Consider the following 11,449-nt stretch of genomic DNA (forward strand, 5'->3'; position numbering starts at 1 on the left):
GACTTATGCCTTGGAGCCTGTTGGATTTGAGAAACCTGTTAAGACAATGTGTTTCATGTGCAACATTCCTTCAGTGAGCTTCAGGCATACAGTAACAGGTTCCCAAAGCAATTTCATGGTTGTGAGAAGCTGTTAGAATACGCAAACTGACAGAATCATCAGAATTCTTAGTAGTATATATTTTTACCCTGAAAAAGAAATCAAAAAGCAACCTTCTACTCCCCAGTTTACAAAATATGCACAGTTGGGCCAATTATTTATTTATTTTTTAAGTTTTGGGTATTTTTTTTTTCTGCAGAATGTCACTTTTTATACATGAGACAGTATCAATCTTGGTTTTCATTTGTAGCATTCAGTATCAAAAGTATACCTGTAACATTTAAAAAGTTACAGTTACAAAATTGGCACATGGTCTGAGTAAGATTTATTAAAGGTTTAGTAATAACATCTATACAGCATCTAGAAAAATACCATGTTAATTTTAAAAGAAGCCTTATGAAATTTTATTATACAGTACAAAGTCGGTGTTAGATGTCTCTAAAGATGATATTGTATTATAAATAATCATTTTAATCTCATCTTAAAATATATTGTGTCCATTCTAACAGAAACATTCAAAAAGACCTCATCCTTCTTCCAAACTTTTGTCAAAGAGTATGATCTTCAAGATATTTTATACTACAGAATTCATTTTAACAAAATATTTACTGCAAAGTTCGTGATCGCCAAGATATAAAGCTAAAATACGTGTTTCCAGCATAGCAGGAGGTAACCACGAAGGCAAAAAACTGTGGAGAGAGGAGAAAAAAATATATTAGGAAAAAAAATATATTTGAGAGCACTGTCATTTTTATGAAAAAATAGTTAATGTGATTTGGAAAAAGGAGAAATAGCAGGCTGACTGAAATATCACTCTTTCACCTCCTTGTATTTGTGTGGCCATCACAGTCAACACTGTGTAAGTAAGCTTATATTATGTGTAGAAATACAGATCTAAAAGCAGACAAAAAATGGCATATTTCAACGTGTATCTCGACATTATACTGCCTCAGTATGGATCTTATACTTTGGACTCCCACCGATCCTATACTTGTTGTTTTTAACATCAATTGCTGGTAAAGAATGAAGGCTAGTCCATGTGTGAGAGCTCAAGCTGACACTCCTGCACTGCTGCTATGTTCCAAGGATTGCCTACAGCCCAGCTGTACCTCTCGATGGCACACTGTGCATCAAAATAGGTTTGTTTACAGAAAAAACTTGAATTCAAATGCAGGCCTTGACATCACTTCAAACAGCAGTACTGATTAGGGTACCAATTCCAGAGGTCCTCTACTGATGAATAAAGGTATTCCTCAGTGCAAATAACAGTGACAGCAACCCCATTGAGATATTACTACTTTGTCAGAAATTGATTACAGAATAAGCCTTCTGTAGCAGGCGAGATTTATTTTTAAGTTTGAAGATTAGACCTACACAGTATCAGTGGTGTTGCTTCTACAGTCCTTGTGGCATACGCACACAGAAACCAAAGAACAGCTGTAGACTATTTCAGTTGTACTGATAAAGGCCAATTCGGTGCCAGTGGTTAAGTTCCCGTTAATCACGGCATGTTGTTCAAAATAGACAATGTTCAAAATGGTCTTACGATAAGACCAGAATGTTTTGTGCTCATAACTGAACCAAATAAAGCTGACACTGCAAATAGGATTAATACCACTTTTCTTGGAGATGAGCAGTGATAGGACAAGAGCGAACAAACACATTACAAGAAGGGAAATTTCAATTAGATATTAGGAAAAAAAAAAAATAATCACAACGAGAGGAATCAAACATGGCAACAGATCCCCAGAGATGTTGTGGAACAGCCATCCTTGGAAATACTCAAAACTGAAGTGGACAAGGCCCTGGTAGCCTGGTATGAGTTAGCCCTACTTTAAGGAGGGAGAGAGTTGGACCAGATCACCTCCAGAAGTCCTTTCCAGCCTAAAAAAAAATCTGATAATTTGATTCTACCGATGTTTCTTGCTTACATACCATCATTGGCCTGGGTGGACACCACAGCTCTGAGAGCAGGGCACTACTAAGCACACGTACAGGCAGTAAATCTAAGCCCTCCAACAGAGGGCTCCCGGCGAGTGTTGTCTAATGTAAATTTAATCCATGGCACCAAAAACTGTAGATGATTATGTAAAATATAACAATAGAAAATTGTAGCATTCTTCTTTTCCAATATTTTTTTTTCCTTAAAAAATAAAAGCTCTATCTAAAATCTTTCTAAAAGAATGACTGTTGGGGATAGTTGATTTGCTAAATTCTCCCGAATATCCACACGTGAAACCCTTAATGGGTTCAGAAAGCAAGAATCTACATTTAATAGTTTATTTAGACAGTGCATTAGATAAACACTATTAGGAGGCATTAGAAGAGATTCCAGATATCCCATAAGACGCTGACCATTCATGCATTTTGCATAAAAACTGAATCAGCATGGAAGCTTATCTAGCAGCAAGCAAGTTCCTGTCAACAGCAGTGGCTGAGTAACAGATCAATAGTTACAAACTGCCAAGAGGAGAAGACCCTGAACACCACTGAAGTGACAGGGACATAGTTATCCAATTCCCAAGACAAAAACAGAGCATGTGTTCAAGTCTCTGTGTTCACGGCCATATACAATAAGCTTCAGACCAAAGACAGGATTTGTGAACAGTCCAGAGAGGACAACTACAGAAGCATGAACAGTCAGAAAAGTAGCTGTCATTTCGAATTACTTTACATAACTGAATTTGACTACTGTTGCCACAACACGCAACAAGTTTTCTTACAAGTCCCTTAACTTAGCTAGAGAATGCATTCACCTACTCAGAAACTGACAAGGCTCTTTAAAAAAAAAAATAATTGTTTTTCACCCACATGGACTGACTGTTTTGGATTTCCAAATCCAAGCTGTAAGACAGTAATGTTGGACTAATTAATGATTTGCATCCACTTTAAAACCCTGGGAAGTTACATGATTTTTCAGGCGTTTCTCACCCAGCTCGGAAGAAAGATTATCGAAAGTTGAGGCTGTAGCAGGAAGATCACTAGAAACAGCAATACCACTTCAGCACCTCCCCAAAGGTGGTGTGTATGTCTCAGCCCAAAAAAAGCTGAATGCACCTAATCTACATGCGTGCAAAGTTAGCTGAGTTAGTTTACACTGCTTTTGAAGTTGTCCAAGTGCATTGAGGTGACTCGGTGCTCACCAAATCTGTTTTGTCTACTCTGATGTGTAGGCTATAACCTCTGGCAGAGAGCTGGTAATAAAGGGGGGCAGGGGAGGGCAAAAGCAGTATGATCTTAAAAACATTACAGCCTTTTCTGATGTGACTGTTACCTCCTGCTGGAACTTCTAGTCACCTCCAAAACCTATGAACTGAATTACAGCTATATATAGTTTTTGTGTGTAAGCTTCTATATCAGTCTGCAGCTTTTCAAAATCCAGAACACATGCATTTCAACCCACACTTCCAGCGAGCCTTCTTTTGGTATAACTTTATTGGACATAGAACTGATTTAAACAAAAAACGAACTCACTGAAGAAGCTGCCCAGCTGTTGTAATTGTGACCGTCCAGTTCTTTGGTAACTGAAGATGCATCTACAATGGCAGCAATGAGGTACAAAATGAAGGCACTTCCATTAAAACATAGACCCTGTTGAAAAACCAAACAACATAAGTAATAAATATGCACATGCATTTTTTTACCATTTTCTATTCCAACATTACCACACTCTCATCTGAAATAAAACGTACACATGCAATGTACAAGAAATGTGATTCTTAACTATTTTTACCTTCTTCCAGATTTCGATTTGTAAGATTAAAATTTAACTGCTTACTTTGAAGATCCATAAACATTAAAACACATTTTGGACAAACTGTTCTCTCCGTCACACTAAATCTGTTAGAGTCTTAAAGCTGCTGTGCCGCTATTTTCCAAAAGTGATAATAAGGACACAGTTTGCTTATCACAATCAAAGTGTTAGGCAGAAAGAATTTGACACTACATGAAAAAAAAGAAAACAGAACTGCAATTTCATTACATTTCCAAACTACACAAAGATAGGAGGAATCAATGACTCCTGGGTATACCAAGAATATTTATAAAGCTTCCAAAACTTTGTTTTTCTCTGCTTTTGAAGGAGATAAAGAGGCTGTAATTTTTTCAGTCATATTCTTCCACCTTTCCATACCTTTCCCTTCTGCCCATTTTTGAGAGAAGAAAGAAACAGAGAAAACCATGGAGGAGAACAGTCTGAATGGACGACATGGGTCATCAAGACCCATCCATGGCAGATGCTGCATTTTGTCTTCCAAGGAGCAGAGTTAATATCTCAGGGTAGCTATGTTCATTACTAAGAAAGAAGCAAAGCAGGTAACATTGGTGTCACATAACACTACAGAGAACAAATAAAAACAGTTTGGGGGTTGCGTGTGAGAGAGAACAGCAAAGGAAGGGAGAACAGAAGTCTGAAAAGATGAAAGAGATAAAAAAGTATGAGTGTGGAGTTCTTTTTAAGTAATTTTAATACTGTGTTCTTTACTTTCTCACTACTTGGTCATGGCTATAGGAAGTTCATTCTTATTTTTTGAAAAAATCCCCCCAAACTGCACCCTGATACTTGTCTAAGGCATTTGAATTAGGCCATAAAATATAACTTTTTGTTCACTGGCACCATGTTTAAGTGGAATACCTGTGACATGCTTTGTGCCTACTTAGAAGTGCAGGAATTAGTAACACACTTTAGACCAGGTCCCAGTGTTGTGCATGATCTGCTCCCTTCAGCTTCTGGCCCCATGTTTGCACTCCAGAGTATCAGAGAAATATCATAACCCTTAACTCTGTTGCCCCAGTTGTCTCTAAATGTTGCCATACTGGTGCAGCTCCATCTTACTAATTTCCATGGTGTGACCCAGAGGATGCTAGGAATATATACCAATTATTCACTATTGACTTCAATAGCCACCGACTCTAGCAGCATCTAAAAAAAGAGCTGCAGCTGAAGAAGAGAAGTTCAGAAGGCAGCAAGAGCAGCTGTATCCACATCAGCAGTTCCCTCAGTGTACCAAAGAGTGGATCAACAGCTCGAAGTGGTTGGTATGGAAGCTCCCCGCATCCATCTCCAGTACATTTGGTCCTGGTGGAGTTTTACTTTAGTCTTGGAGTCTGGCCCACTGCTGCACGCTCCCATGACATGCAGGGTTCAAAACTTTCTGAAAGGAAGCCATTCCCCAAACACATGCTTTCATCAACTGCAGGCCCCTCCAGAGAGCAGCATGCTGTGCTATCATCTGTCTACATGCCAGTCTTCAGGTCACCACTGCCTATATGAGACTTCCCATGCAAAAAGCCTTCTTACAGTTTTCAGAACAGGCCGAAGGGCAGGCACGTCCTCCTGTGGTTCCTAAGTCCTTGCAACTTCAGGGCATTTGGAAAAGAGCCACGTACCCACCTTTCCACAGGGAGCCATGGGCAGTGCCTCAGCACTCAGATGGAGGCCAAGGCCTGGCACTTGAGGTTTTTCATACACTTATAAATGAGTGAGATTTATCTCACATTTATCAGTTGAAGTAATAAAAGGTATTATCTCTATCCACAGATTTCACGTCTCTTGTTTTATCTGGGCATTACAGTAACAAAATATCAAACTGTCAGTTTTAGGATAAGATGCCAACAATTGGCAGGTTCAGGTGAACTTCTGTAAAGCACTGATTTTCAAACTCCAAATTTGATTGCCTAGAGTATTTGTTGTTATTTTTAGATTTCCCGTTCCAAAAAGACTCAATTACCCTGGAAAGCTACAAATCCCTGCACTATCTTGTCATGTAGAAAAGAAAAAAGCACATAATTTTTGAGAAGTGCAGCTCTGGGAAATAACACTGTTGGGGAAGATGGAATGCAATGCAAGCTGATTGGGCCTTTACTGCCAATATATTACTCAAACCAAATGGTTCATGCTAAATTACCATCTGCTTCTTAAATTCAAATTTACCAGATTTTAAAAGCTTCCATTGATTATTTTAGCAAAGAACTTGCACTATTAAGGAGAGTCAGTTTTGAAGCACGTCCTTTGGATTAATTTGCAGTAAAAGTAACTGCATCTTAAGCAATTTCATAATGTGCTTAACCTGCAAAAAGTGAATTTATGACAGAGAAGTCCAGATGTCGTTTTGGATACTGCATACAATAGGCACAGTTTGAGCTAACTGTCGCCCTAAGGAGGCAGAGCAATAACTAGCAGAGACTGAAATTCAGGATACTTCAGAGAATAGGGGGAAGGTGGGCGTAAACTCACTCACTCAAAAAGGTGTGTGTTATGCTGTCTTGAATGAAGACATTAACAACATCTCCCTGAAAAGAGATGCAAGATTCCTCCTGGCGAGCCAGGAGTGGCAGAGGTCCAATTCACAGGCTGTTCCCAACAGCTCTTTTAATACCTTAGGGCAAAACAAGCTGGAATGCAAGCTTCTTTTATTTATTTTGCATTTATTTTCTCATCGTATTACCCTTTACTATAAAAGGAGCCTATCTTTCGGACCTACATTTGTGTGATCTTATCTACAATACGTTTGGAACTCAGAGCAAGAAATACACTCAATATGAAGGAGAAACAAATCAAATACTCCAGCTTGTCTACCACATAGATCAGGGGCAACTCATTTATGTGCAGCTGTTGCCTGATAATGGTGTTAAAATGATAAAAGAAGGGTAATGACTAAAGCTGTATCCAAAGGGATACAAAGATGCTTTCTCTTTGAATATACTTTACTTACATGTAATGCAATGGAAAAAAAAAAACCACCAAAACCCCACACCTTTACATGTACCCAGACACATTACTGCTGTAATTGAAATAATCCAACATTTCTATAGCAGTGTTATAGCCTTAATGGTAATTGCTGGTCATGAAACTTGAAAACAGAGAAGCTATCTGAACATTATCCTGGTTGTTCTTATTAGTAATTGCTATAGCTGGCTATTTATTACAGCAGCAAATGGGAAGACGAAAAGAGAACTGAATTTTAGTCACATATGCAATACAGCTGATAACAAGCTGTTTGTAACACAGAAGTCAAATACATTTTATCATAAAAATAACAGAATTCTAGTCAATAATCTTTAGCTAGTAAAAACCAAAACCAAACCACAAAACCAAACAGTATCTCACTGCATCAAACAAATGCAAAGCTAAAGTTTATAGTAATTCTTGGATGGGTCACAAATAGCCATTTGCCTGAGAGGACAATGAATTTTAGGATCTATCACCCTGAACACCAGCCTGTTATGAAAATCATGTAAAAATATACTGTTGAGAGGTACAGCTAGCCAGGTTTGTTCAAAGCACAAGAACTGGATCTGAATTTTAAGTGCCTGTGAAATTTTTCTGTAATTACATTAGTTGTTTATCTGATTTGCTTTAAGTCTTGAGCTAAAGGCTTACATGGCATGTATTTTATATATATATAACACTAATTTTCAGCACCATTTTCACAGTAGGCCATGTATGGATTGTCAGACTGTTGCTACTTCTGAACCACCTTTGTTTTTACTTTAGCAGAAGAATACTCATGTCTTAAGAGCCAGGGCCTCACTTCCAATTCATGGTGTTGATTCAAGTAGGGATTTCTGCTGTTTAAGCCATATGGCCAGGTCTGTTAGCTCCTAGGCAGCAACAGACTCATTCTTCATGGGATGTAATCACTACAGGGAGAAAGAGAGGCCACTGTGCATAAGTATCAGTCACATGCACATTATTAAAAATCAAGTCACTACATCAACTGCTGAACAAAATGGTGAAACATCATAAGAAAAGTGTTTTAAAAGTGTCTGGGTAGTATGAAGGTTAAACGCTGCAGGTACACAGCCACACAGTAATTATGGAAAAATCTGCAAAAAGCACAAGTACAGTTAGTTAACTACACCCATAGAATGCATCAATATTTTCTTCTTTTCATAACCCAGCAAACCTGAAACAACAAAGAATGGGTGTATTTACCACTGTGGTCCATGGCACCTGGGGGATCCTGGTGTAGGTCATTGTCATGTAGATGATCAGAAAGAAGACGGTGAGAACCCAGTAAAACACAGCTACAAACATCACCCAGCCAAAGGCTGGATATAGAAAGTATTCTGTTCCAGCAATCAGGGTCCACACCAGCAGCCCCAATACCTGCAAAAGTTATGGAGAAGAAAGCAAACTGTTACACAGTCTTAGATCTCACACATTTGTTCTAGGTCAAGGAATGACACCACTGCCGGTCACATACGCATTTGATGAGCTGAGTTGGGATGCTACACTGACAGAACAGTAATCTAACAAAAAAGAAAAACATATAAAACTAGTTTTGCTGTGGCAGGATGTCACAAAGGGAAAGGCAGAACAAGGTGTCCTGGAGTTGATTTAGCTCACCTTTAACTATTATGAAGCCCCACTTGCAGTGGTTTTACAGCTAGCTCTCAAAAGGATTGCTTATTACATCCTACTAGCTTACGTGCATGGAGGTAAATACCACTATTTTGCAGTCAGTGAAGTCACTTCAGAAACAAAAGCCTGTGAAGGACCACTGGGATCGTTGGGTCCCATCTGTCACAGTCACAGGTAACTGAATAGTTGGGGGTCTAGTTCAAAATGTTCTACACCTGCTCTGTGGACTGGCAGGCACCCACCACAGACACAAAACAACTCCTAGGACCTTATTATAAAAGGTAGTAGTAAAATAACAACAGCCATCACCACTGTAACATGCTGCTGGACCAGAGCAGGTCATGTTGGGAATGTCATTATATTCCACAGGTCTTAACACATAGAATCATAGGATGATTTAGGTTGGAAGGGACCTTAAAGATCATCTAGTTCCAAGCCCCTGCCATGGGCAAGGACACCTCCCACTAGACCTGGTTGCTCAAAGCCCCATCCAACCTGGCCTCAAGCACTTCCAGGGATGGGGCATCCACAGCTTCCCTAGACAATTTGTTCCAGTGCCTCACAACCCTCAGGGTGAAAAATTTCTTCCTAATATCTATTCCAAACCTACCCTCTTCCAGTTTTAAGCCATTCCCCCTTGTCCTATCACTACATGCCCTTGGAAAAAGTCCCTCTCCAGCTTTCTTGTCGGCCCCCTTCAGACACAGGAAGGCTGCTATAAGGTCTTCCCGGAGCCTTCTCTTCTCCAGGCTGAACAACCCCAACTCTCTCAGCCTGTCTTCATAAGAAAGGTGCTCCAGCCCTCTGATCATCTTTGCGGCCCTCCTCTGGACCCACTCCAACAGAACTCCTTCTTATGTTGAGAGCTCCAGAGCTGGACGCAGTATTTCAGGTGGGGTCTCACAAGAGCAGAGTAGAGGGGCAGAATTACCTCTCTCAACCTACTGGCCACACTTCTTTTGATGCAGCCCAGGATACGGTTGGCCTTCTGGGCTGCGATCGCACATTGCTGGCTCATGTTGAGTTTCTCATCAACCAACACCCCCAAGTACTTCTCCTCAAGGCTGCTCTCAACCCATTCTTTGCCCTCTTGCAAGTGACCTTGCCCTAAGTAGCAGACAAGAACTCACACTCAAGCAAAGTCCTCAAGCAAACTAGTCTGGGCAAAAAAACTCCCTCCTGATCCCGAATCTGGCAATCTGTTCATAACTAAGACATGAAGTAATACACGAACCAGAGATTTTAACATACTCTCTCTGGTTTTCTCTAGTGTTAAGCAATCCCCAATGCATTAAGAGGGATGAGGAGTAAACAAAACAGAAGTCAAGTCATGTGCCACAGGAAGAAAAGTTGTGTGTTTTGCGAGTTGTCCAGCAATTAGAAAAATCTTAATTATAAAAAGAAAGGGATCTTTTATACCTTAAAAACAAACAAACAAAAAATAGCCCAAACCCCACCATACACACTTTACTGGAGTCAAATGTGGGAACTAAAACTAAATTGAAACATGGCTTATCTCTTTCTGCTGTCTAGACTATGGTGAAACTGCCTAGCAGTGAGAAATGGAAGGAAGACAAAATTAAAGCAAATAGCAACACACTTATTTAACAGACAACAGCCATAGCCGGACAATCTAAAGAACCTTCTACCCCAATATTCTGCCTCCAGCAGTGGTTAACAACAGCTGTCTGAAGAAATATATTAAGAATAGACCATGCAATAGTAGTATTTCCCTGGACTACCTTCCAGAGCTCTCAGGAATGTGCAGTGGAGGGACTTCCTGAGGCTACAGTGTTATCTTTGTAATCAATAGCCCTGGACAAAATATTTGCTGTAGCTTCACTGGCACAAGAGCTAATCCTGTTCCCATGCAAGCTGTTGGCCATGGTCCCATTTACTTTTCTATTGCAGAATTGAACTGTAATCATTAATAATAAATCTCTAAGCATTATATCCAAGACAAAACTATACTCTTAAACAAAAGGTTGTTGTGATCAGTCCTGCGAACTTTCAGCAGCTACCTGGTATCTGTTTATTTTGTCTGCAATTCATCTTTCAAATTGCCACCCAAACTTAATTCAGCCTGCAATTTGTTGTCTTGTGCATTCACAGTAGATTCCAGTACATTATTTGTACATTCATCCATATCTGCACCATGCACAAATAAAAGCACTGCACAAATGTCCATTCCACTCTCGTTTTTGGAGGGGGGTGTCTTCTAATAGAGAAGGCTCATAATGGTCTTTTTAAGAGCGTTTTTCACTGTTTTCACCAATTTCTCTTTAATAGGAAGCCCTAGAACTTGCTCAGGCTGGGATAAAAATTCCTACTTTCTGCAGCATACCAGGGGAGGGCAGCATTGCATCACAAGAACAGATTAAATAGCATTAACTACATAAAGTATACACTACTCTTTAATGCAATTAAATTATCAGTTCAGCAACGTTTCTCATAGTTCATTTTAATTCTAGTTCAAATAACATTTTACTAATAGTAGCAATTCAGTTCATAATGCCTCAAATTGCACGAACTACCCATGATTAGATTAAAAACCAACACAATTTTAATGTAACAACTGCTTTAAGATTAAACAATCTTGATAGACTGTTTAGCTACCAAAACACCATTTTCTTAGGACACAAAGTTGCTTTTTATTGTGCCCATCCACTTTAATCCAAATTTAAATTCATAATCCAGAAATTACACCAATGAATAACTGGTCTCATGCTTGTTAAATGATTATTAAACACAGATTTATCCTAGATCTGAATATTTAGTAAAATACCATGAATGGAAACTTGAAGACAATGAAACAAAGAAAACAAAGAAATTAAACATTATTAAACACCATAACCTACTGACAACACTGCCGGTTTTTAGAAAGCTTTTAAAAATAGACATAGATCTTTGCATAAAAAGCACTGGACTATGAAAAATGCTTGATACTAAATTCAACACAAATAAGATTGGTAAGGACACCTCAGC

General features: G+C 39.1%; 1 protein-coding gene across 1 annotated transcript; it reads right to left on the bottom strand.

Annotated features, from left to right (window-relative positions):
* Positions 1-240: 240 nt before the first annotated feature.
* On the bottom strand, positions 241-8,537 carry CMTM8 (CKLF-like MARVEL transmembrane domain containing 8). The gene is made up of 4 exons (XM_009891979.1): positions 8,532-8,537; positions 8,036-8,209; positions 3,574-3,690; positions 241-788 (listed from the first exon to the last, which is right to left on the bottom strand). The coding sequence occupies exons 1-4, from the start codon at positions 8,535-8,537 to the stop codon at positions 705-707; spliced, it is 381 nt and encodes a 126-aa protein (XP_009890281.1). The 3' UTR covers positions 241-704.
* Positions 8,538-11,449: the final 2,912 nt, after the last annotated feature.

The sequence above is a fragment of the Charadrius vociferus genome, unplaced genomic scaffold (assembly GCF_000708025.1).
Source record: "Charadrius vociferus isolate BGI_N301 unplaced genomic scaffold, ASM70802v2 scaffold349, whole genome shotgun sequence".
Taxonomy (NCBI): Eukaryota; Metazoa; Chordata; class Aves; order Charadriiformes; family Charadriidae; genus Charadrius; species Charadrius vociferus.

Bases quoted from the DNA above. Each gene is read 5' to 3' on its own strand.
- CMTM8 (XM_009891979.1), bottom strand. The intron at 3,691-8,035 runs GTAAATACACCC...GTTTTTCAACAG, and splicing joins AGGTGCCATGGACCACAGTG to GGTCTATGTTTTAATGGAAG. The intron at 789-3,573 runs GTGAGTTCGTTT...CTCTCTCCACAG, and splicing joins ACAGCTGGGCAGCTTCTTCA to TTTTTTGCCTTCGTGGTTAC.